The sequence below is a fragment of the Protopterus annectens genome, chromosome 5.part1 (genome assembly GCF_019279795.1).
Source record: "Protopterus annectens isolate FY-2018-M chromosome 5.part1, PAN1.0, whole genome shotgun sequence".
Classification (NCBI taxonomy): Eukaryota; Metazoa; Chordata; order Ceratodontiformes; family Protopteridae; genus Protopterus; species Protopterus annectens.
The window spans coordinates 591,986,184-592,013,601 of NC_056736.1; the positions used below are offsets into that span (position 1 = coordinate 591,986,184).

General features: G+C 43.0%; 1 protein-coding gene across 3 annotated transcripts in view; it reads left to right on the forward strand.

Moving 5' to 3' along the window:
- Nucleotides 1–27,418, forward strand: part of LOC122803305 (lectin-like) — a 289,888-nt gene that overhangs the window by 113,436 nt on the left and 149,034 nt on the right. For all 3 annotated transcript variants that reach the window (XM_044072874.1, XM_044072876.1, XM_044072875.1), the window contains one exon: nucleotides 10,601–10,707. In XM_044072874.1, coding sequence (XP_043928809.1) covers nucleotides 10,601–10,707 — 107 coding nt within the window. The remainder of the gene's footprint in view (nucleotides 1–10,600; nucleotides 10,708–27,418) is intronic.

Sequence of the window (27,418 nt, forward strand, 5' to 3'; positions counted from 1 at the left end):
GGGATACTGTTTATGTATCATATGCTCATACCATTAATGGCTCTTAAACCAGTTATTGGGGCACTGCTTATGTTTCTTATGCTCATACCATTAATGACTCTAAAACCAGTTATTGGGACACTGCTTTTGTCTCATATGCAATCCAAATTGTAGCTTGCTACAGATCCCCACCTTGCCCCAGGAGTCTAACTACACCTTTCTAAACATACTGGAAAATATTAAGATACAACCAAACACCGTATTACTGGGTGACTTCAACTTCTTTTTCTTCTTTTGGCTGCTCCCATTAGGGGTCACCACAGCGGTTCAACTGTTTCTATTTCTTCCTGTCCTTTTTATCTTGCTGTGTCACACCAACCGCCTGCATGTCCTCTCTCACCACATCCATAAACGTTATCCTAGGCCTTCTTCTTTTCCTGTTACCTGGCAGCTTCATCCTTAACATCTTTTTCCTGGTATACTGTGCATCCCTCCTCAGCACATGTCCAAACCAACATAATCTTGCCTCTCTGGAATTGTCTCCAAACCTTCCAATCTGGACTGACCCTCTAATATACTTATTCCTAATCCTGTCCGTCCTCGTCACACCCAGTGAAAATCTTAACATCTTCAACTCTGCCACGTCAAGCTCTGACTCCTGCCTTTTTGTCAGTGCCACCGTCTCCAACCCATATAACATAGCTAGTCTCACTATCCTGTTGTAGACCTTCCCTTTCACTTTTACTGGTACTCGTCTGTCACAAATCACTCGTGACACTCTTCTTCACCCACTCCATCCTGTCTGTACTCTCTTCTTCACCTCTTTTCCACACTCACCATTACTCTGAGCTTTTGATCCTAAGTAGTTAAACTCATCCACCTTCGCCACCTTTACTCCCTGCATCCTCACCATTCCTCTGTCCTCCCCCTCATTCACGCAGATATATTCTGTCTTAGTCCTGCTGACCTTCATTCCTCTTAAAACATTAAAATAAAAAATAAAAAATGCAAATGAAGATACATTCATTGTATCTTCATTTGCATTTTTTATTTTAATATGTTTTATATATATATATATATATATATATATATATATATATATTAGTATAACTTTAACTTTATATTTATGTCTTAATATTTAATCAATTAGTCATTAATTAGTTAGTAATTAGTGATGTAGGTTGTTATATGGTTAATTGATTTACTATATTAACAGGGTTGTGATTTTAGTTTAATGAAGACTTTATAAAGTTATATGCGAAAGCGCTTGTCTTGGTTTGTTTTTTAATAAAGCAGTATTTTTTAACTACTTTTGGATTTCACCTTTGCTGTGGACCATTGTTGGCGTTTTTTTGGTGAATCTAGTTAAACTCCACTGCCATTCCACCTAAACACCTCCATGCTTCCACAAGTATGTCATCTGGACCAACAGCCTTTCCATTCTTCATCCTCTTCATAGCTATCCTTACTTCCTCCTTGCTAATCCACTGCACTTCATGATTCTCTATCCACACATCATCCAACCTTCTCTCCCTCTCATTCTCTTCATTCATCAGCCCTTCAAAGTACTCTTTCCATCTGCTCAACACACTCTCCTCACTTGTGAGTACGTTTCCCTCATTATCCTTTATCACCCTTACCTGCTGCACATCTTTACTAGGTCTGTCCCTCTGTCAAGTTAATCAGTACAGGTCCTTTTCTCCCTCCTTAGTGTCCAACCTTTCATACAAATCTTCATATGCCTTATCCTTAGCCTTCGCCACCTCTCTCTTTGCCATGCATCTCATCTCCTTATACTCTTGTCTACTTTCTTCATCTCTCTGACAATCCCACGTCTTCTTCGTCAACCTCTTTCTCTGTATACTCTCCTGTACTTCTTCATTCCACCACCAGGTCTCCTTGTCCTCCTTCCTCTTTCTAGATGTCACACCAAGCCCCTTTGTAGCCATCTCTCTTACTAGCTCTGCTGTAGTTACCCAGCTATTTGGTAACTCTTCACTGCCACCCAGTGCCTGTCTTATCTCTTACCTGAACTCCACCTCACAATTACCCATTTTCAATTTCCACCATTTGATCCTTGGTGTTGCCCTCACATTCCTCCTCCTCTTCTTGATCACCAATGTCATTCTACAAACCACCATCCTATGCTGCCTAACTGCACTTTCTCCTGCCACCACTTTACAGCCTCCAGTCTCCTTCAGACTTGCCATTCTACATAAGATATAATCTACTTGTGTGCATCTTCCTCCACTCTTGTATGTCACCCTATGCTCCTCCCTCTTGTTAAAATACATATTCATCACAGCCATGTCCATCCTTTTCACAAAATCCACTACCATCTGACCTTCTGCATTCCTTTGCTTAACACCATACCTACCCATCACTTCCTCATCCCCTCTGTTCCCTTCACCAGCATGCCCATTGAAATCTGCTCCAATCACAAGTCTCTCACCCTTGGGTACAGTCATCACCACTTCATCCAACTCACTCCAAAATGTTTCTTTCTCATCCATCGCACAACCAACCTGTGGAGCATGTGCACTAACAACATTCATCATTACACCATCAATTTTCAGCTTCATAAACATCACTATAGCCGACACCCTTTTCACCTCCAAAACACTGTTAGCATACTGTTTCTTCAGGATAATGTCTACGCCATTTCTCTTCCCATCCACACCATGATAAACAATTTGAACCTACCTCCGATACACCTAGCCTTGCTCGCCTTCCATCTGGTCTCTTGCACACACAATATACCACCCTTCCTTCGGTCCATCATATCAGCTAGCTCTCTCCCTATACCAGTCATACTGCCAACATTCAAAGTTCCGACCCTTACTATCACAGTCCTAGCCTTTACCTGCCTTTGGGCATGTCTTCCCCCTGTTCTCCTCCATTGGCCAACAGTAGCCCATTTGCCACCAGCACCCTGTTGGCCAACAGTACTGGTGGCGGTCATTGTTAACTCAGGCCTCGACCGATCTGGTATGTATATCTGTACTGTTGTCCACATGTATGATTTGGCAAAGTTTTACGCTGGATGCCCTTCCTGACACAACCTTCCCCATTTATCCGGGCTTGGGACCGTCACAAAGAAATGCACTGGCTTCTGCATCCCTAGTGGCTGGGTTACTGGTTGACTTCAACTACCCTGCCATTAATTGGGAAAACTAGTCATGTACCAACAACTTTGCCCAACTGTTCTGTGAATTCATAAATTCCAAAGCCCTGGATCAGCTAATCCATTGTCCCACCAGGGGCTCCAATATCCTAGACCTGGTCATTACCAACATGGGCAATCGATGCTCCACACCTATGGTCACCACCTTGTTGGTCAGGTCAGACCATAAGCTAGTCACCCTTAATAGCCACATGCCACCCCCACCCCCCAGTAAGGAAACCTCCATAAAGACTTCTCCAAAGCCAACTTCATGCTACTCAAGTCAGAAGTGACAAACTTCATTACACCCATGCAGACAGGAACTGAAAGTTCAACTGCTGAGTCCTACACTAAGGCACTGTACGAGCACATCCACTCATGCATGAATCGTGCCATCCCAAATAGAACCAAGATGCTCTCCTCCAAAAAAATGAAGCCAATCTGGTGGTCCCCTGCCTAAATAAACTTTACAACAAAAGGAAGAAACTGTTGCAGAAAAGAGGAAAATCCCATGATGCAAAAAACTCCCTTACCAGCCTCAGTAAGAAGCTGAGATCCCTCATAAAATCCTCCAAAGCTAGTTGTGAAAATAAAATTGTCAAAGATTCCAAAGACAACCACAAGGCATTCTATAACTATGTCAAGTATCTAAATGGCAATGCTCAAATCTGCTCTGAGCTACAACAGAATGACAGGTGGGAGGGTGGCATAATGGTTAAGGCGGTTACCTTACATGCACAAGGTGCAGGGTTCGATTCTCACATGGGGTAATTGGCTAGGCTTAAAATGGTCCACAAGGGCAATTAGCCTAGTAGTAATCTATGAACCTATGAACCTATTAAATATACTGATCTCAAGGATATTGCCAATATCCTGGCAGATCGATTAGGTGCCAACTTCACCCCCCCTCTCACTCCTTAAATCACCCATTACAATACTGGAAGATTGCCAAATTCCGGTAATAATGGCCACACAGGTAAAAAAACGCACTTTGCAAAGCTAAGAATACAGCATCCATGGGACCAGATGACATCCCGGGCTGTGTACTACATGAGCTACAAAATGAACTGGCACCACACCTAAGTGTCATGTTTAATTGTAGCTTCACCTCAGGCTTTGTGCCCACTGAGTGGTGCACAGCTACAGTTATCCCACTCCACAAGGGGGGATCCACATTGGATCCCGGAAACTACAGGCCCATCAGTCTGACGAGCCTGATCTGCAAAGCCATGGAACATATTATTATGGAACTTATAAACAAAGAAATTGGCAACCTTCAAACACTGGACCCCACCCAGTTTAGGTTCAGGAAGGGCCGATCTTGTCTCCTGAACCTGACTGACTTCTTCGAATCAGTTGCCAGAGCCGTGGATAAGGATAAGGCGGTCCACACAGCCTATCTGGACCTCGCCAAGGCCTTTGACACCATTCACCACTCTGGAATCAGAGATAAACTTGCTAAGCTTGGCATTAATTCCCATGTCACTCGATGGGTTGCCAACTGGTTTACTGACAGAGCCCACACTGTAAAAGTAGATGTCTCCAAATCCAACTCCAGACAAGTGACAAGTGGAGTACCTCAGGGTTGAGTCCTGGGACCACTGCTGTTTGGCATTTACTTCTCTGAAGTACAGGCCACTACTAAGGGACTCTGGCTAACAAAGTTTGCAGATGACTGCAAACTGGGAGCCATTTTTGAATCTTCAAATGATGTGGATACTCTACAAAAGGGCCTTACAGAAACAGATGCTTGGTGCCAGAGCCATGGGCTCAAGCTCAATGCCAAGAAATGTATAGTTAACCCCTTTGGGAAAAAACATGTACCCGTGAATTATCACATAGGTGGCAGTATACTAAACACCGAAAGTGTGATAAGAGACTTTGGGACACAGATGGACGGTGATCTCACTTTCGATAACCACATCGCCACAACAGTCAGGAAATCCTTCTATGTGGCAGACCTCATCACTAAGGGCTTTTCATCCAGAAAAAAGGAGGTCATTGTCCCACTGTACTCATCCCTCATTAGGCCCATTATAGAATACAGTGCCCCATTTGGTATGTACCTCTCAAAACACCTGCAACAACTGGAAAGGCCACAGAAATACCTCACTAAAAGAATCACAGGCCTAAAACAGATGCCCTATACTGACCACCTTAAAAAATTCCAGCTATACTATGTTGCATATTGTCTACTCAGAGGCGATCTCTGCTTAACATACAAAGCCATGTCAAACCCAGAGCTGTTGGACATGCTACACTTAAAGAAATCCCAATCCCTCAGAGCCACACATTGCAGGGATCTAAACCTTGTCATCACAATAAAAAAAAATATGCTGGAGGGATAGGATCCTGACCCAGAGACTCCCCAGACTCAAGAATAGTCTGCCCATACTTGTCAAGCAGAGCGCCTCTTTGGCCCTCTTTAAAAGGAACCTTGACGATTGGATGGGAGAAAGGAAATTCACCCCTGGGGATCTCATCCATCACCCTACTAGACAGGGGTCCAGGAAGTAAATAGTGTGGGAAGACATAGCCAGAGAATTGTTATGGCTAGGCTTGTATAGGCCCTAGGGCTGATAGCCTAGTACCAACCTATGAACCTATGCTCATACCATTAATGACTCTTGAAACAGTTATTGGTATACAGATTATGTTTCATGCTTTTTTTGTTTGTTATACTATGACTTACATCATTCAGTTTGCTCAAACTTTGAGCTGATGTAATTAATCATTATATTGTAGCTGTGTTTTAGCACCGTTTCTGATGCCGATTTGATACTCCTGTATGTATAATTATTTTGGTTTTGGATACTGCTGTTCATTGCATGAATTATTGTTGATGTAAAGTGCTTTGGTATTAAATCACTTTAATAAATCTGAATTTGAACTGTTGTAGCCATTATTTTTATTTGCTTGCAGACATCTGAGGTGTATGTCAATGATGAAGTGGCTATGATCACCTCAACTTTTTTTCTTAAACCAGCTTTGGCACATACCCTGAGGAGAAAGCTAGCATGAGCAGTAGTGTATGACTAGTTATTTGCTTGAAATTGTAACCCATACTCAAAGTTTTTTGACTATGCTGTAATGTAACCCCACCCCATTCCAGTTAAAGTTACACCTTCAGTTACTTCCCCCAGTACCTCACCCTTACTTTGAATTCTTTATCCACCCCTGTTTTAAATGGTGATTTTTTTTCCCCCAGGTTTTGCGTATGTGTTGTTCATAGGTTCATAGGTTCATACTAGGCTATCTGCCCTAGGGCATTTATAAGCCTAGCCAGAATGTGCTTGGCTTTCGCCACCCATTTTAAATTTATTTTGCTATGCCCTTTTTCGAGGTTAGTATACTGTGCCTCTGTCTAACAGTGACACAGAAGTGATACCCGGGGTAAACCTATGATCTCCCATCCACTCATCAAGATTCCTCTTGAAGAGAGTCAATGAGGGACTCTGCCTAACCTGGACTGGGATTTTATTCCAGAGTGAAGGGAGCCTCTGGGTTATGAATCTGTCCCTCCAGCATGTCCTATTTATTTCAGTGCTGAGGTTCAAGTCTCTTGAGCGCGTAGCTCAATGGGATTTGGATTTTCTGAGGTGCAGCATGTCCATTAATTCCGGGTTGGACATGGCTTTATACGTCAGGCACAGATCGCCTCTGAACAGGCGGTATGCCACTGAGTGCCTCTGAACAGGCGGTATGCCACTGAGTAGAGCTGGAGTTTCTTTAACCGGGCAGCATATGGCATCTGTTTGAGCCCTTTGATCCTCTTGGTGAGGTACCTTTGGGGTCTTTCCAGTTGCTGCAGGTGTCTGGTAAGGTACATCCCAAAAGAGGCATTGTACTCAATTATGGGCCTGATGAGGGATGAGTAAAGAGGCACGATGACCTCCCCTGATCTAGATGTGAATCCCTTCATGATTAGGTGGGCTATATAAAATGTTTTTCTAACCACTTTGGCCACGTGGTTGTCAAATGAGAGATTGCTATCAACTTGGGTCCCCAGGTCCCTAATTACTTCTTCTGTACTTAATGGATTACCACCTATGTGGTAATTTGCGGGCACTTTGCTTTTGCCAAAGGGGATGTCTATACACTTTTTGGCATTTAGCTTGAGGCCATGGCTCTGGCATCAGTTGTCTGTTTCTATGAGGCCCTTTTGGAGGATGCTTGTGTCGGCTGGAGAGTTGATTATGGCACCCAGTTTGCAGTCATCTGCGAACTTGGTCAGCCACAGTCCTTCCGTGTTGGCCTGTACCTCTGAGAAATATATACCGAACAAGAGAGGTCCCAGGACTGAGCCTTGTGGGACACCACTTGTAACTGGTTTGGAGTCTGACATGGCTCCAGCAATTCTAACCATGTGGGTTCTGTCCTTGAGCCAGTTTGCAATCCATCTAGTGACATAGGGGTTTATATTTAAGCTGGTGAGCTTATCTATAATGCCCAAGTGGGGTATTGTATCAAAGGCTTTTGCGAGGTCCAGGTAGGCTGTGTGGACCACCTTCCCCTCGTCAATGGCCTTGGTGACTGTTTCAAAGAAATCAACCAGGTTTAAGAGGCAGGATCTGCCCTTAATAAAGCCGAACTGGGTAGGATCCACTGTCTGTAGGTCCCCAATATCTTTATGAGGTCCATGATGATTCTTTCCATAGCTTTGCAGACCAAGCTAGTCAGGCTTATGGGGCGATAGTTTCCAGGATCCGTTGAGGCACCACCTTTATGGAGAGGGACCACTGTTGCTGTACACCACTCTTTGGGCACATATCCTGTAGTAAGGCTGAGATTGAACAGTAGTTTTATGTTTGGGGTTAGCTCTTCTTGGAGTTCATGTAGGACGCAGCCCGGGACACCGTCTGGTCCCATTGATGCTGTGTTTTTTGCTTTTGAGTTTATAAATTCTAGGAACCTTTGGGCTAGGGTGTTGGAGCTAGAGTAATGCTCCCAGTCTATGTTTGGGTAGTTGAAGTCGCCAAATATAATGGTGTTTGGAGAGACCTTCATATTTTCCAGTGTTCTCAGGAAGGCTGAGTGGGGTTCCTGGGTTTGGGAGGGTGGTCTGTAGCAGGCTATAAACTGGAAGGCAGTTTTACCCACTGTTAGTTGCACATGGATAGTCTCTGATGCTTTGTGCTTTGCCACCAACCTGGAGGTGTGGGTATCTTTGATGAATATCGATACTCCCCCTCCTTTTGTGGTTCGGTACAAGTTTTGGAGCCGAAAAGCATGGTATAAGGTATAACCTGGTAGTGCTGGGGTGCTCTCGGGAGCCCTGAACCAGGTTTGTGTTACTGCATAGATATCGATGTTCTCCATGCTAAGGAGAGTTTCGAGTGCATGCATCTTGAGGTTTAGACTTCTGGCGTTGAGTAGCATTACTCTTAGTTTCTTATCCCTTGTGATACCTATGGAGGTGGGTTTGTCTTTTGAGCCTTGCCTAAAAAAGGCACTATGGGGGTAGCAAGAGCCTTTGACAATATCCGAAAGCCCAGGGGTGACAGGTGCAAGCCGTCCCTAGCGAAGCATCATGGCTTGTCGAGCATATCATCCCAAGCTGACAGGCATTGGATCCCCTTTGAATGACACCAGTACTTAAGCCAATTGTTGAAATTGATCATCTTGTCTGCATATTGTGGCATCATTCTTGGTGAGGGTAAGATGCTACTCAAGGTCAGGGTCATACCGGCCTGGGCTACATGCTCAGAGAGCTCCTTTATGTCTCTTTTCATGTAGTCCAGGGAGGTACGTCTCAGGTCATTCACACCAGCATGGACAATGACTGAGTCATATTTGTACTTGCCTTGGAGTGACCTGAGTGCTTGTGTTATGTGGCGGATCCTAGCACCCGACAGGCTGCTCACCCTGACCCTCTCCTTGTTCAGCCTGGTGAGCGGGACGTCAGTGTGCCTGACTATAGAGTCACCTATTACAAGTGTATGAGGTGTGTTGTTTAGTCTTAAGGGCTGTGACTGTTCGGCACACTGGGTTTGTGAGATATGTGTTGCACGTGTTTTGTTTTGGGGTAGCGGTTGCTTGGGTGTCTGCTTTGGAGGTCTCTGCTGCTTAGGCAGATCTTTATTTAGAGCCTCCGAGTATATTTTTGTGTGATTATGTGTTTGGTTTGCTTTCGTGGTAGGTCTATGTGATACTGGAATTGTAGTGAGTGTGGTTTCCTTCTCCTCCTGACTGGTTATGCCAGTACTGAGTTGAGAGAGCTTAGCCTCCAGTTTGGCTATATGGTTGCATCTCTCACATGTGTTGGAATTTGTTGGGAGGAGGAGAGGGTTGTCTGTGTACATGAGGCAGTTGTAACATTGCCTCAAGATTCCCAGATTCACCAGCTGGAGCCGAGAGGAGATTGACAACTGACCTTTGGACATGCTAGAATAATATAGGGAATTCCTTAATAATTGAAAACAAGGGCCAGTGGGGAGTGAGGGTGTAGTGTTTTTAATTTTTAGTGCTGACTTATATAATTGCTTTAGTGAGCAAGTGCCAGGTAACTTAAGTGCAATGTGTTACAGGTAACTTAAATGCAAAAACGACAAACAGTAACTTTCTTTCAAGTGAAACAAGGAAATAAGTACAGTAAGCAATGCAGATATCACTAGTGATCCACAGAAGCACTGAGAAGCTGCGTATTAGGTGGAATTAGCGTTCCAGGGAAATAACAAGCTAACAAACAACAAGCATATAAACAAAGCTAGATTCAGCAGGCCTGGATCTAGTCTATGCTACAGCAAACAAGGTGTACCAATTTCAGTAAGATACAGTTCAAATATTCAGGCACTACAAACCTTTAACCAGAAATTCCCAGCTCAGAAGGACAGAGTCCAGCCTCTTCTCCCACAAGAGTGCAGACCACGAACCTTCTTAATGTAAAATAACTGACCTGAAGCCCAAGTGCTTAAACAAGAACTAATACACTTTAAGAATAACAGACACTGGGCTCTCAGTCAGCAGTTCCCAACTTAGAAGGATGAAAGCTACCTGTCCTGCCACCACAGTGCATGCCACAAACCTTCCTAATGTAAAACAACTGGTCTGAAGCCCAAGTGCTTAATCCAAAAGACTTAGAATGATAGCTACACTTTAATGAAGCTACTACCAAGCAGTAATAAATACAATTGAATACTTTAGAGAATGCCTGGATTAGTGCTCAAGTTACACAAACAAAGCTAGATCCAGCAGGCCCGAATCCAGTCTATGCCACAGCAAACAAGGCGCACCAACTTCAGTAAGAAGCAGTTCAGATATGCATGCACTATAAGCCTTTAACCAGAAATTCCCAGCTCAGAATAATTGTAATGTAATTTGTTGTATTGTAATTGTTGTAATGTCACTTCAGCCCTCATTCTGGGAGCGTACAAAATGAAATGATCTAATTACAAAGGAAATAAAATATAGAAAATATTTCTTCATGTTAAGTCATTCTGTTCATACCTTCTGTTGCAGTCCATAAGAAAATGGTCGCATTGAATAAAACAGGCTCTTTCTCCATGAAAAATAAGTGGGCCACGTACTCTTTTTATGAAGACCCAAAGACATTCAAAGCAGCTGAGGTATGTCAGTGTCTTCCACCGTATCTCCATATGTTTGTGTCTTAGAAAAATATTTAATTGCAGCTAATGTACTGGTTTTGTGTTTCACTATCTTGTCTTCCTTTTTGTGGAAAAAAATGACAGCTATTTGTGAGAGGGAGTTTTAGGCAAGTATTGAAAAATGAATCTTGCTTCTTACAATGGTAAATTCTCAGTTGTTGGCTACTTTTTCACTTCTGATCATGCAGAAATATTTCTCTAATGTGTCTTTTCTTGATTCTTTTATTTTTTGTGCTTTATCTTTCCCTTCATTTTTTCCCCATGTTAACCAAATACTGCTGGATCGCTGATGCTGTTTCTTTTGCCAAGATATTAAATCAAGTTATAAAGTATTCTCATGAAGCATTAACAGTTATTTTCTTTTAAGAAGTATAATATAAAAAGTATCATCATACACTGTACTTCAGGAAATGAGTCGGTCTCACACTGCTGGTGTCTCCTTTGACAGAGGGCATGCTAAGAGGTGGATGTACTCTTGTAACAGGTGGCAGCAGTAGATGTTCTTCGTGTTTCACTGTTGCAGTCATCACATTTGAGTTATCTGCCTGCAGGTAGCCCTAAGTCGGCCTGAATACCAGAGTCTTGGGATTTCTACGTCGGATGCTGTCGCTTCTTCCATGATGTCAGGTCGTCATGGGTATAAAATATGCAGCCAATCCCATTACATCAGTCTTTCTTGCCATGCGGTGCCCAAAGCAGAAGCAGTTTGCAAGTGCCGGTCAGCCTCTTCCTGATATCTTCGTTTTTCGAGTTTTGGACCTGAAGTCCTCTAAAAGATAAGCACCCCATTGGGGATCATTTTTTCTTGCTCAAACTGATGTCAGAAAAAAATTAATTATTGTCTTGCCTGTGGAAAGCAAATACTTCACAGAGATTTTCATTCTTACTGCGTCACCTGTTTAGGCCCAGACCACGACGTACTTCACTGTCGGTTTTGTGCCTTGTTCAGTGCCTAAACTGTTCGTCGTCGGGCTATTTTTGTAGCTAAATTCTTTCGCTTTCGATCTCCGTATTCCGAAATGGCTTTGATAAGCCATCCGACTACCTATCTTCAAAACAAAGTAAGGATAAAGACAGAGGCAGACCGCATAGGTCCATAACTGCTGATGACGCTACCATTAAGCTAGTCGCCAGTTCGCCGGTACTCAGTGAGGTGCTTTCGCAGCCCCTGATACCTGTTTCTACAGATTTGCAGGCCTCTACTGAGACCCATTTGAAGTCTGGTATGCCACGAGTTGCTTCTTTGAGTATGGAACCTACGGATGCCTCTACCTTGGATGGGTCCGGAGCCACTGTGTGGGCACCGGCTTATGAGGGTGTATTCAGGCCTTCTGATTTTCATATTAAACCGACGACTTTGTTTCAAACCAAACAAACTGAATTTCTCAGGCCTAGAGTTCACACTACGCCTAGGAAACTGATGACCAAAGTGCATTCTCAGGCCCAAATGCCACAAAAACAAATGCTTAGAATGGCTGAAGACCTTATTACTTTAATTAGGGGAAGTCAGCCTTTCCCCTCAAAAAGACCAAGAACTGATTTTCCTTCTGATTCTTCAGATCAGGAGTCTAATAACTCTGATCCTTCTGATTACCAGGACATACCCTTATCTACCTATGAGGATTCTGGTGCAGAGGATTCCATACCCTCTGCTTCCCCACCAGAAGATTTTGCATTTGGTGAAACCCTGCATACCCTTAGAGAGCATTTCCACTGTTAGAGCCAGGGCTACTCTCAGTACAAAAAGAGACTCTGGGAATTTTTTAAATTGCCTCAGCACAGGCCTCTAGCTGTCCCTCGTGTTCTGGAAATTGTAGATGTCTTCTTGGAAGCCAGCCTTACCCCTGATACTTTGCCTCCGGCTCCCAGGAAACCTGACAGGTACTATAGAGTACCTGACTCCCACAAAATCCTCTTTAAGAATCCTGCTGTGGATCCAGAGACCATTTCCCAGGGACTTAAGGGCATTAAGGCTACAATGGACAAAAATCCTACCCCTTCGGACAGGGATTCTAGGGCTTTAGACAGATGGGGTAAGAAGGTATACACCTCTGCTACTCTTGCCATCAGGGCATTAAATTGCTAGTTTTATATGTTAAAGTATCAGCAACAATATATGGAACTAATTAAACAAAAAATGATGTTGATTACTGATTGTGCAGAACATAAAGATTTACAAGAGTTAATGCATTCTGCTAACCAAGTTGGTAAACATACTTTGCAATGTAGTTTTGATACCTTAGAAGCATCTCGCAGGGCCGCTTTCACTGGGTCTGTTCTTAGAAGGCATGCTTGGCTTAAGGTACAAACCTTGCCAGACCATGTCAAAGCAAGAGCATCTATTTGGCAATAAAGCAGAAGTCATCCTCAAAAGGATGGAGGAAAAAGCTAAATCTATGCAAACTGTTAAATATTTCTTACAAGTACAGCCACCTAGATTCAGTAGGCATTGGCCTTCTAAAAACTGGTCTTTTCCAGTCCCTCCCAGGCCTTCTCAGTCCAAGCTCAGGTGCAGTAGACCACCAAGACTACAGTCTCAGTTTATGCACAGATCTAAGCAAAGGAGTGCTCCTACCTCCAAAACAGGGAGTAGTAAGCCGCCATCCTATGGTACAATCTCACAATGACTTATCCTTAACTCTTCCAAGCCTTGCCCAAGTACTTGCACCTTTAGGAGGGAAACTTGCTCTGCATGCCAAAAACTGCGAGTACATTACCCTGGACAGATGGGTCTTAAACATTGTTTCCCAGGGAAACAGATTCCACTTCCACTCACTCACAACCCCAAGTGGATGGCCAGATATCCCCCCAAACCAGTGGACAGAGGCCCAAAAGAAAGTACTTTCTCTTCTCAGTATCAAGGCTATTCAACCTGTCCCAGCAGAACAAAGGGGACAAGGCTTTTATTCCAGACTGTTTCTGGTACCCAGAAAAGAAAACTCTTGGCATCCTATCCTGGCTCTGTCTATTCTCAGCACCTTCCTGGTGGTTCCAAAATTCAAAATGCTTACTCTCCAACAGCTTCTTCCTATGCTAGCCAAGGACTCCTGGCTAGCAACCCTAGACTTAAAAGAAGCTTATCTGCACATCCCCATAAGGGAATCTTGCAGGAAATACCTATGTTTCAGAGCAGGCTCTATTCATATCAGTTCTCTGCACTTTCCTTTGGCTTATCTACTGCGCCCAGGGTATACACAAAATGCCTAGCTCCAGCCATTGCATATTGCAGGCAGAGAACAATTCAAATTTACCCATACTTGGATGATTGCCTGATTCAGGTGGACAGTCAGGAATTGCTACTACAGTGCCTGACATTTTTAAAGAGACTTCTAACTTCACTGGGGTACACCATCAACGAAAATAAATCACATCTGGTACCGAGCCAACAGATTGTATTTCTGGGCGCAAGCTTGAACACAACTTCCCAGAAGGCATTCCTCACTCCAGAAAAACAAGTTTATTTGACAAACTACTTCAATCTACTGGCCACCAAAACCCAGCTATCTGCAAGAAAAATACGGCAATCCCTAGGGTTCATGGCCTCTTGCATTCTACTAATTCCATATGCAAGACTACATATGAGGAAACTTCAATGGTACTTACAAAGTCTCTGGTGTCAATATTCTCAGGACCTGGAAATAATGATTCCTATCATTCCTTGCCTAAGGACAGAGTTCGTTTGGTGGGAAGAGACCTGCTACCACAACAAGGGACTCCCTTTCACTCAACCCCCTGCCGCCCAAACCCTAACAATAGATGCATCAGACTATGCATGGGGGCCCACATGGCAGGACAATGCATTCAAGGCAAATGGACCCCAATGCAAATGCAATGCATATCAATCAAAAAGAAATGTTAGCTGCACAGAATGCTCTGACAGCCTTCAGAGGCCTTATTCTTCCAGGACATCTATTGGTAAAGACAGACAACACCACAGTTATGTGGTACATAAACAAGCAGGGGGTAGCCCATTCCTACCCACACTGCAGATTAGCCATGGCTCTGTGGAACACAGCCTTGAGCAACCAAGTGCACCTGCAAGCTCATTTCCTGCCAGGCAAACTAAATTCATTGGCAGACGACTTAAGCAGAAATCTTATGGACGAGTGGAAACTGGAACCCATAATATTCAAGCTTTTGAGGCACAGGTGGGGGCACCAGAGGTGGACCTCTTTGCTTCCCCTCAGAACTATCAATTGAGCAAATATTGCACCAGAACTCTCCACAGCCAAGCTTGGAAAGTGGATGTCCTGTCCTTTACTTGGGAAAGCCTCTCAATCTGCCTTTCCCCTCTGCCCCTTCTCCCGAAGGTTCTACTATAGATCAAACCAAGACAAGCCAAGGACAATCCTGATTGCACCAGACCAGCCACACCAGCACTGGTACCCTCTTTTGTGCAGTCTGACAGTAGTGCCACCATGGCACCTGCCTCAGGCCCCTTCCTTGCTGTCCCAGCAGGAGGGCCAGATTTTGCACCCTCAGTTTCAGACCCTGAACCTAGCAGCCTGGCTCATCCCCTAAACTCATCACCAGCAATCCACAGTAAGCAAGGTGCTGGATGTCATTCTGGAGGCAAGGTGGTCTAGTACTAGAAAATCCTATTCGGAAAAGTGGAAAAGATACTGTTCCTGCAGCCAGTCTCAGAGAATGGACACAACTGTGCCCAACTTACCTCATATACTAGATTACTTAAAGGAAATGCTCCACAAAGGCCTATCCTGCTGTTCAATTAAGATTCATGCCTCTGCCATCTCAGCTCATTATAATACTGAACCACCCTCTTCGCTCATCCTCTGGTCAAAAATTTAAGACCCCCAGGACAGCTCCGACTCCAGCCGGGGACCTTAACGTTGTATTGGAAAAGCTCACACTTCTGCCCTTTGAACCTGCTGCTACAGCAGAGTTAAAATTCCTCTCATGGAAAACAGCTTTACTTCTAGCCATCACTTCAGCAAGAAGAGTGTCTGAATTGCAGGCCCTTATGGCCGTGGAACCCTTCATTATCTTCCATGTGGACAGGGTTTCCCTCAGGACTAACCCATCATTTATGCCTAAGGTGGTATCTAGTGTGGCTTTAAACCAATCCATTAATTTGTCAACTTTTCTCTCTAATGCTCAGAATAAAGGGGAAAGGATCCTGCACTTCTTGGACATGCACAGGCAGCTTAGGTTCTATCTGGACAGGACTACGCCTTTCAGAAAATCTGACCAGCTGCTAGTCAGCTTTGTTGCAGGGGCAGAGGGCAAGGCCATTTCAAAGCAAACCATTTCTAAATGGATAGCACACTGCATCCATTTCTGCTACAAATACCATGGGAAACCTACCCCACAGGGAATCAGAACACATTCCACTAGGGCTACGTCAACCTCTACAGCTTTTTTCAGGGGAGTCACTACCAACGACATCCTGGAAGCTGCAACCTGGAGCTCTGTACACACTTTCACCAAGCATTACCACTTATCTTTCTTTTCTAAATCCAGAGCTGGATTTGCCACAGCAGTCTTACAGGGCCTTATTGCCAGCCCTAATGCTTCTTAATTACCTCCACCCATCCGCAGCTTTGGGAATCAACCCAAATGTGATGACTACAACAAGGAGACATAAAGAACATAGTACAGTTGTGTACACTTACCATAAATGTAGATGTTCGAGTGTATTCACTGTTGCAGTCCTGGTTACCCTCCCTCCAGCCCCCTGACTTCTCTTTACTTCTACCTATCTTTTTTGTTTGGCATATCTTATATCATTGGTATTTGGTTTTTGGTGGGGTGTTCCATACCCTGTAATTGCTTCCTATTTTGGGGGCTCCTGACATCTGGGGCAAGAAAAACTGATGTAATGGTGTCGGCTGCATGTTTTATACCCCTGACGACCTGACGTCATGGAAGAAGCGACAGCATCCGACACAGAAATCCCAAGACTCTGGTATTCAGGCTGACTGATGACTACCTGCAGGCAGATAACCCAAATGTGATGACTGTAACAGTGAATACACTCGAACATCTATATTTATGGTAAGTGTACACAATTGTACTTTGTCTCCCCTCCCTACTCATAGCTGCTTCCCAGTAAGGTTGGTTTTCCTGTCTTGTAAAAGCTTATTATTCCAGGATGTCACTTGGATAGTATTGTCACCATGTAAGAGGGAACAGTACTTACACTTGTTTCTCATATTAATAGGCATCCCTGCTGTCCAATTTCATCTTGATATAGGGACCCCCAAATCAGGATGGACACACTCTCAAAATGGTGCAGTCACTGTGATAGTTAATAATTAATGTAAAATAATATAACGTATCCATATGATTATATAGATGACTCATAAAATAACTGCCCAAAAAACTTTGAATCATTTGTTAGTGAAAGCTTTGAAATGGGCTTTATTGTGGTTTCTTCTGGAGGCAGGACACTTTTCCTCATTAATTATGGTCAGTGACTAAAGGCTTGATGTTTTTTGGTCAACTCTCACACACTGTAGCCATCTGTTATACTTGGTTGTGTGCCATGACTCTCTGCTTTTCATTTATCTTGTTTTGTGTAAACAACACAAAACTTTCATCCAGAATCGGTGACAGTGGAGAGTGTTACTCCCCTAATATCTGGAGAATCATCTATTCTAGCACATTCCAGTGATGTTGAACTTCCCTGGTAAACAAATGTTAAATAAATAAATAAATTCATCTGGACAGATATTATAGACCCAGGTCAAGAATAAATTAAATTCGAAACAGGTCACCTATCCTAAAGGAATAGCACTAACTGGGTGCCACTGCCAACCTCATTAGGCTGAAGATTTATTCCTTTGTGGCTTCTGTGATATCCATACACTGGGCCAGTAATCAAGGAGCCTGAATTCTCACCACTGACACTGTAGAGAGATGTGCACTTGGAATACAAATGGATGCACTCAGTATTTCCAGATGCAGACCTCTCTGCATCAAGCCCAATTGCCCTTAAGACCACACAGGGCACACACTCTCAGACTGGGGTCTGGGTGCCTCTATCTGTCCCTAGGTCCCTAATAAGGCTTCCCACTGGCACTGTGAAACCAGTACTTAGTGTCCCTGCCCCAAGTAGCTGACACACACACACTCTTTGAGATTTAATTTTCACACACACACACACACACACACACACACACACACACACACACACACACACACACACACATTTGCCCAGACTATAAGGTAGGTCCACTGCCACCAGTCAGTTACTATAAGGCTCTTAAAAGGTTATCCAATTATGCTGAGTGGAGTTAATATTAATAGAAATGGTAATATTGACCAAACAGGAAGGCTTTCAGGAATGACCAGAGTTATCACCAAATAAATATGTGCAAATACTCTCAAAGCTTAAATATTTTCTAAAAAAGACCAGTTACAATGAAAAGTTTAAATATATTTAATAATAAATAATACAGGAACAGGAAAATATTAAATACAAAGTTCAAATCACAGGAAATATTGAAAATAACATTTTTGGACAGACTCATACAAATAAAGAAAAACAATCTCTAAACTAAGTTTCACTATATCCCTGACTGAATCTACGAGAATTACTATTCCCAAATAAATTACTTGATAGAGCAAGACCCAATGAAATATGTCAGCAGTCTTTCTAGTCAGGTTCCTCAAAACAGAATACTCAATGCTAATAGATTATTCTCTGTAAAATATAATATCCAAAATGGCTTGCAGAATGACCTCATCTGGTCACCTAACTCTAGGTCAGGTATCCCACTTTGAAGCTGAGACAGGAATTTGGCATAGATGGCTACAATACACACCCATATGTTTATGGGGTATCCCCTCTTTTTACCGAGCTAATGAACAAAGGCTTCTTCCAGACCCACTGTTTCCAGTCCTGTTCAGCAATGTTGGGTGACATTTTAATGGTTTAACAGCTCATTTACATTTCCTTTATTTTTCTTAAAGTAAGTTAGCTGGTTAATCTCTGCTGTCCTACTATCATCCATTAAAGCATATACATTTAATTCAGTTACATAATACATGTACCTTTTGTTTCATCCCAGCAGGGTGCACTGTTAATACAGATTTACACACACAAACCTCACAAAAACATTTTCAACACATATATCTGTACAAATCAGTTTGATTTGCAATGACTTACAATTATTTACAAAATTCCAGCTAGCTGTGCTGGCACAAGTCATATATTCACTGCTGTACTTCTCCTGACATAGCTGGCAGCACCTCCTATCGTCACAGCTGCTTATTTTCTTGTTATATTAATTACACAAGTGTTAATCAGACTTCCTTTACAGTTTCTTCCCCATCTTCTAGTTTTGCTGCCAGCTTTGCTGGGTACAAGACAGCTGGGAAAAACAGCTTAAAGTTGTATAATACTATTGTTTTTTTTTTCTACAGCTTTGCAATTTACAAAATAATTATTCGAGCACTTGGTCTGCTTTATTTTAATTAGTTTAATTAGCAGCATTTACCTGAAGATTAATCTGTGATTGTATCACTGCTGGACTGTTTGCATTCATTTTCTAACCAGGTAAATAAACTGGTCATTGATGACCCTTTTCAGCCATGACCCAGGCAAAGCACAACTCTGCAGAGCTCATTGTTAATGGAAACACATATAGTGAGCCAAAGGATATAACAGACCAACTGGCAGACAGATTTGGCTGTAATTTTACCCCGTCTCCCCAGCCTGTCTGTAGTAAATGCCATCTAATATAACTCCCTACTATCTCTAGGAAACAGGTCCTCAGTGCTGTAAGACCAAGAACAATGCATTGGTGGGCCATGACAGTATCCCAGGCTACCTAATAAATAGCATAAAATATGACCTTTCAGGCCATCTGGAATCACTATGTTGCACCTCATGAATGGAGAACAGCAACCATCTTCCCTCTGCAACAAAGGTAAGTAATCTACAGACCCATAAGTCTCACTAGTGTCATATGCAAAGTCATGGAAAGAATTATTATGGAAAGAATCAATAATGACATAGGAAACCTCCAGGCTCTGGACCCAATCCAGTTTGGTATTATCGAAGGCAGGATGTGCCTACCTAACCTGGTGGGCATCCTTGAGAAGATCACCAAGGCAGTGGCTGAGGGCAAAATGATTCACATTGTCTACCTTGACCTGACTAAGGCATTTGACACAATACCCTACTTGGGCATTGTTGACAAACTCAAGATGTTGGGTATAAATCCTTACTTCAACTAGTGGATAGCAATTGTCTCAAAAATGGGATCCAGAAAGTTAGAACTTGGGAGTCCACCTCTACAAAGAGGCAAGTCACCAGCGGAGTCCCTCAGTTTTAGGATCACTCCTTTTTGGCATCTAGTTACCTGAAGTCAAGGCCAATGTCAAGGGCCTTTGATGTCTAAGAAAATCTTTTTGTCCTTGCATCTCTGGACAATCCACATGAAACTGAACAATTAATCCAGATTATTATTACCAGTTGTTGGAGAGCCCACATTCTGCCTCTCAGTAATCATCTTGGGATTAGTGCTTCTGTTTTCTCCTGGTAAGAGAAGGAGCACAGGGACATTATTTCATGGAAACTGCTGATCACCAGGAAGCCTAACAACTGCTTTAATGGTGACAGCTTGGAATTTGTGCTTATATTCTGTTCCTGCGAGTGCATTGATTCCTGACTGTTTCTGGTTGGACAGCGAGTGCCTCTGCTTATCGTTCCTGACTGGTCTTGTCCTGCGAGTGCATTGATTCCTGACTGTTTCTGATTGGACAGCGAGTGCCTCTGCTTATCGTTCCTGACTGGTCTTGTCCTGCGAGTGCATTGATTCCTGACTGTTTCTGATTGGACAGCGAGTGCCTCTGCTTATCGTTCCTGACTGGTCTTGTCCTGCGAGTGCATTGATTCCTGACTGTTTCTGATTGGACAGCGAGTGCCTCTGCTTATCATTCCTGACTGGTCTTGTCCTGCGAGTGCATTGATTCCTGACTGTTTCTGGTTGGACAGCGAGTGCCTCTGCTTATCGTTCCTGACTGGTCTTGTTGCCATTCAAGCATCTTAAGCCTACAGACCCTTGCATCATCTGGGGCAAGACTATGGATCACCAAACAGGCTGTGGCCTGCTTCTTATTTTGGGATTGGTGCTAATGTTTTGCTTCTGGTGAGAGAAGAAGAAAAGAAGCATTATATCCCAGCAGAGTGAAGCTGTGGTGAGACCAGCATTAGTAGTAGCCAGGCAGTAGCTATTCATGTGACTCCCCTCTTTTCATCATTCTTGACAAGCTAATTCTTTGTTTTCAGTAAGTACTGCTTGATTTGTTTCTAACTTCAGAATATCTGCCTAAATATTTCATCCTTAAATTTTCATGGTCTATGTATTAGTTTCCCCACAAGTGTTTGGCAGTGATGTATACATCTCAGACACCTTGAGTGATTTTTTTCTGTGAAAACATGATTGAAATTTCTCCAACATCCAGTTACACACAGGGCAACTAGTTTGCAGTGACAAGCACTATCCCCATAGTTGCAAACCAGATACTCCTGATATTGACTGATATTCTCACTCCAACTGTTTAATCAATTAAAAGGGTCTATTGTCATGGATATGAACTTTCCCTCTGTCTCCATTACCAGCTTGTTGCATATGGGCATCTTGAGGCAATGTAAAAATTGCCTCTTTTTACTGACAACTGGTTAATTCTAAAACAAACTGATATGGAGTGTGAGAGATGAATTTACACAATGTCACTGGCGGGAAAACTCTCACATAAAAGTACTCCTAATATCAATAAGGTTGTCAGTAGCACACAAGCTACACCTATCACACACAATTCAAAGCAGACATATAGACCCACATATACTGAGGCACTTACATGTAACCTTTCTAAACCAAAAAGACCTCCTAGATGAAGTACACATAACAAATACCCTCAGCAGCCCCACATGCACTCTTTCGGAACAGCACCCACATCAACACATAGAGCTACCTCTCATGGAACTTCCACCTCTAAGCCTGTAAGGCAAGTCACCACACAATCCAACATTCTAGTCATTGAAGACTTCATCTTGAGACACACTGATGTCCCTCTCACCAGGCTGAGTAAGGAGAAAGTCATGGTCAATTGCTTATCAGGGGCTAGGATCTGCCACATTACGCATGCGCTCAGGTCATTGCACCACAAGTACCAGTATGACTCAGTCATAGTCCATGTGGGAGTAAATGACCTGAGATGTACCTCCCTAGACTATATGAAGAGAGACATCACATAACACTAGGAGTATGTGTCTCAGGCTGGTAAAAGTCTAGCACTGAGCAGCATTTTACCTTCTCCAAAGATGATACCACAATACAAACAAAAGATGATTGACTTAGTTTATGGTGTCATTCTAAGGGGGTGCAATATTTGTCAACATGGAAGGAGATGGTCAACAGGCCATTCTGCTTTGCCAGGGATGGTCTGCACCTCTCCCCGCTAGGCTTTTGTATATTAGCTAAAACATTGTCTTCACCCATAGTGCTTTTTCTAAGAAATGCCAAACTGAAAGTACTTCCGACATAGCAAATCAAAATTTAAAAAATCTAAAGGTATTATGGCTCAGTGCTACGAGTCTAAATAAAAAAACTCCACTACCTAGAAGGTCTCTTCACCTTAGAGAATGCTGACATCTGTGCGGTCACTGAGACATGGTTTAAAGACGGAGAGCACACCAACAGTGCAAGGTTATAATGCCTTCCACACATTTAGACCAGCTACTTCACAGGCAGGGACTAAAGGTGGAGGTGCCTCTATTTACAGCAAGAATAAATATGCTTCAAGGCTGGTCAAACAGGACAATACACTTGAGCTACTGCATGCTCAAATCACCATAGGCAAAATCCAATACCACTTCCTTGCAAGCTATATGTCCTCTTCTATGACCCAGGAAATGCATGCCATGTGTTTAAACTTATTAGAAACACTAACTATCCAACCCAATACCATATTCATGTGTGACTTTAATTACCCTACTATTAACTGGGAATCCTATATGACATCAAATGTACAGGCACAGAGATTATTGGATTTTGTAAACACAAAATACCTGGACCAGATAGTCAATACACCAACCAGGAGTACAACCATACTGGATCTGTCGACCATCAAACCAGGATCGAAACACTAAAGGTGGAGGAGTGTCCATATTCACCAAGGATATTAACACCACCAGGCTAGTTGCCCAACACAATGCGTCTGAAATTCTCCAGGTGCAACTAACACTAGGTAAGACTGCAATCCAAATTGTAGCTTGCTACAGATCCCCACCATGCCCCAAGATTCTCAATACACCTTTCTAAACATACTGGATAATATTAAGATGCAACAAAACACCCTAATACTGGGTGATTTCAACTACCCTGCCATTAACTGGGAAAACTACTCATGTACCAACACCTTTGCCCAACGATTCTTGGAATTCATAAATTCCTTTGCCCTGGATCAATACTCCATAGTCCCACCAGGGGATCCAATATCCTAGACCTGGTAATTACCAACATGGAAAATCGATGCTCCACACCTATGGTCACCCCCTCGTTGGTCAGGTCAGACCATAAGCTAATCACCCTAAACATCCACATCCCCCCCCACTCCTCAGTAAGGAAACCTCCATAAAAAATGTCTCCAAAGCCAACTTCATGCTACTTAAGTCAGAAGTGACAAACTTCATGACACCCATGCAGATGGGAGCTGAAAGTTCGACTGCTGAATCCTGTACTAAGGCACTGTATGAGCACATCCATTCATGCATGAATCGTGCCATCCCAAATAGAACCAAGATGCTCTCCTCCAAAAAAAGGAAGCCAATCTGGTGGTCCCCTGCCATAAACAAACTTTACAACAAAGGAAGAAACTGTTGCAAAAAGGAGGAAAATCCCATGATGCAAAAAATTCCCTTACCAGCCTCAGTAAGAAGCTGAGATCCCTCGTAAAATCCTCCAAAGCTAGTTACGAAAATAAAATTGCCAAAGATTCCAAACACAACCAAAATGCATTCTATAACTATGTCAAGAATCTAAATGGCAATGTTCAGATCTGCTCTGAGCTACAACAGAATGGCATTAAATATACTGATTCCAAGGATATTGCCAATATCCTGGCAGATCGATTCAGTGTGAACTACACCCCCCCTCTAACCCCCTAAATGGCCTATCTCAATACCGGAAGATTGCCACATTCCGGTAATAATGGCCACACAGGTAAAAAATGCACTCTCCAACGCTAAGAATACAGCATCCATGGGACCAGATGACATCCCAGGCTGTGTACTACATGAACTACAAAATGAACTGGCACCTCACCTAAGTGTCATGTTTAATCATACCCTCACTTCAGGCTTCATTTCCACTGAGTGGCGCACAGCTACATTTATCCCACTCCACAAGAGGGGATCCACCTTGGATCCCAGGAACTACCACCCCATCAGTCTGACGAGCTTGATCTGCAAGGCCATGGAACTTATAAACAAAGATATTGGCAACCTTCAAACACTGGACCCCACCCAGTTTGGGTTCGTAAAGGGCTGATCTTGTCTCCAGAACCTGATTGAGTTCTTCGAATCAGTCTCCAGAGCTGTGGATGTGGGTAAGGCAGTCCACACAGCCTATCTGGACTTTGCCAAGGCCTTTGCCACCATCCCTCACTCTGGAATCATAGATAAACTTACTAAGCTGGGCATTAATCCCTATGTCACTCAATGGGTTGCCAACTGGCATACTGACAGAACCCACACTGTAAAAGTAGCTGACTCCAAATCCAGCTCCAGACAAGTGACAAGTGGAGTACCTCAGGGTTCAGTCCTGGGACCCCTCTTATTTGGCATCTACTTGAAGTACAGGCCAACACTAAGGGACTCTGGCTAACAAAGTTCGCAGATGACTGCAAACTGGGAGCCATTATTGAATCCCCAAATGATGTGGATACTCTACAAAATGGCCTTACAGAAATAGATGCTTGGTGCTAGAGCCATGGGCTCAAGCTCAATGCCAAGAAATGTATAGTTGTCCCCTTTGGGAAAAAACATGTACCCATGAATTACCACATAGGTGGCAGTAAACTAAACACCAAAAGTGTGATAAGAGACTTAGGGACACAGGTGGACAGTGGTCTCACCTTCAATAACCACATCGCCACAACAGTCAGGAAATCCTTCTATGTGGCACACCTCATCACTAAGGGCTTTTCATCCAGAAAAAAGGAGGTCATTGTCCCACTGTACTCATACCTCATTAGAACCAGTATAGAATACAACGCCCCATTTGGTATGTACCTCTCAAGGCATCTGCAACAACTGGAAAGGCCGTAGAAATACCTCACTAAAAGAATCACAGGCCTAAAGCAGATGCCCTATGCTGACCATCTTAAAACACTTCAGCTATATTCTGTCACATATCATCTACTCAGAGGCAATCTCTGCTTATCATACAAGGCCATGTCAAACCCAGAGCTGTTGGACAGGCTAAACTTAAAGAAATCCTAATCCCTCAGAGCCACACACTCCAGGGATCTAAACCTTGTCATCACAATAAACAAAACGTGCTGGAGGGATAGTTTCCTGACCCAGAGACTCCCCACACTCTGGAATAGACTGCCCATACATGTCAAGCAGAGCGCCTCCTTGGCCCTCTTCAAAAGGAACTTAGATGATTGGATGGGAGAAAGGAAATTCACCCCGGGGATCATGTCAGTTGCCCTGCTAGACAGGGGTCCAGGAAGTAAATAGTGTGGGAAGAAATAGCCAGGGAATTGTTATGGCTAGGCTTGTATAGGCCTTAGGGTCGATAGCCTAGTACCAACTTATGAACCTCTGCTCCTCACTAATATGGGAGACTGCTGCACACCCCCTACTGTAATATCTTCCCTGGTAAGGTCAGACCACAAAATGATCTCCTTTGAACTAAAAATAAAACCTGAACCCTCAGCTAAACCTGGAGAATTCAGAAACTACTTTAAAGCTAACCTCCTGTTATTAATTGATAATCTGGCAAAAATGCCAAGCCCCCATAAACCCTGAGAACGCTGCTGCCTATGCAGAACTGTTCACAGAAACACTGTACAAGCATGCTAATAGCTGCATAAAGGCAGCTGCTCCCACCAGGAAGAAGTACAGAGCTAATTAAAAAAAAAACAAAAAAACAAGCCACCCTGGTGGAATCACAAAACCAATAGGCTGTATAACAGAAGGAAGAAAATCAGGGCAAAACTTAAGAGGTGCAGCACCCAGCAGGATAAAAGCACTCTCATCAAACTGAACAAACAACTCAGAGGACAAATAATGTCTACCAAAGCCAAATTTGAAGTAAGTTTGGTCTCCCCAGCCAAGGACAACCACAAACCATTCTTCAGCTATATCCACAACCTCAAAGGCAATACACAATTGTGTGCAGAGCTCATTGTAAATGGAACCACTTATTCTGCGCCAGAAGATATAGAAAATCTCCTGATTGATAAATTCAACTTCTCTTTCCCCTCTCAACCTTCCCTCAAGAAATATCATCAAATATAACTCCCCCTACTATCACCAGGGAACAGGTCCTTAATTTGTATCCCAGAGACTACACCATCTATGTAACAGGCTCCCCACCCTTGTGAAGCAAAGTTCCTCCCTAAACCAATTCAAGTGCAACTTGGAGAATTGGATGGGGAACAGGAAATTCATCCCAGGTTTGGCAGTTATATCTCTAATGGACACAGGTAACCTGTCAATGCTTCATCTCCCAGGCCCTTTGCTTGTAAATGTTTCATCTCCCAAACCCCTGCTTATATTTATCAAGGGTGTCAGAACTTGTCAGAGATTTAGGATGTATGGTTAGGTTTAAAAAGGTCCTTGTGGTTGTAAGCCTAGTGAACACCTATGAACCTGTATGCAGTACAATGTTTCATGCAATTAGCTTCACAAATAAGCAGTTGTGCAAATTCAGATGACAGTGTCTAGTTCCCTATATACCAAAATCACAGTTGCAGCTGCTTTATTCAGTGCATGCGACATTTGTTCCTCCTTCTACAACTTAATTAAATATTCATTATCAATTAGTTTAATGTGGAATAGGATTAAGGCTATAAATGTTTTAGAAGATTCAGTCTGAAGCCCTTGATTTGATTCATTCAGTATCCACTTGTTTAGTGTCTGCCTCAGAGCAAGTTGCTTAACCAGCCAGTGCTCCAAGATAGCCATGTAAAGTGATACTTGTGTCCAGCACCTTTACTCAGGTAAAACATTCGTACATGAAAAAGTAGGTAAATGCTTTAATGTCCATAAGGCTTATGTAATAAAGCAGTACTTGTTTAACCCCTATTCGGTTCTGACAGCTCATTCATTTTGCCTATTTGCTCATTTTTCATTTGAAAAGTGAGTTAATTTTATAGAAAATGGATATCCCCCCCCTCCCCCCTGCTCCGAGACTCTGGAGTTAGAATATATAGGTGGGGGTGGGGGGGGCACAGCCCTAGCCCACGGGGGGTGGGGAGCAGCCCCCACTTACTATTCCATATTCCAGGCTTATACTTGATTTGAAGTAAATCAGAAGTAGACTTCGCAATTTTCTCTCAAATAATTTAAAAGCGCAAACACTTTTGTACATATGATTCAAAAAATGTTTTTTCTCATAAGGTACATGTTGTTTTAACCATTCAAAATGTTATACACTTTAAACACAGTGAAACACTGGTTTTATATCTG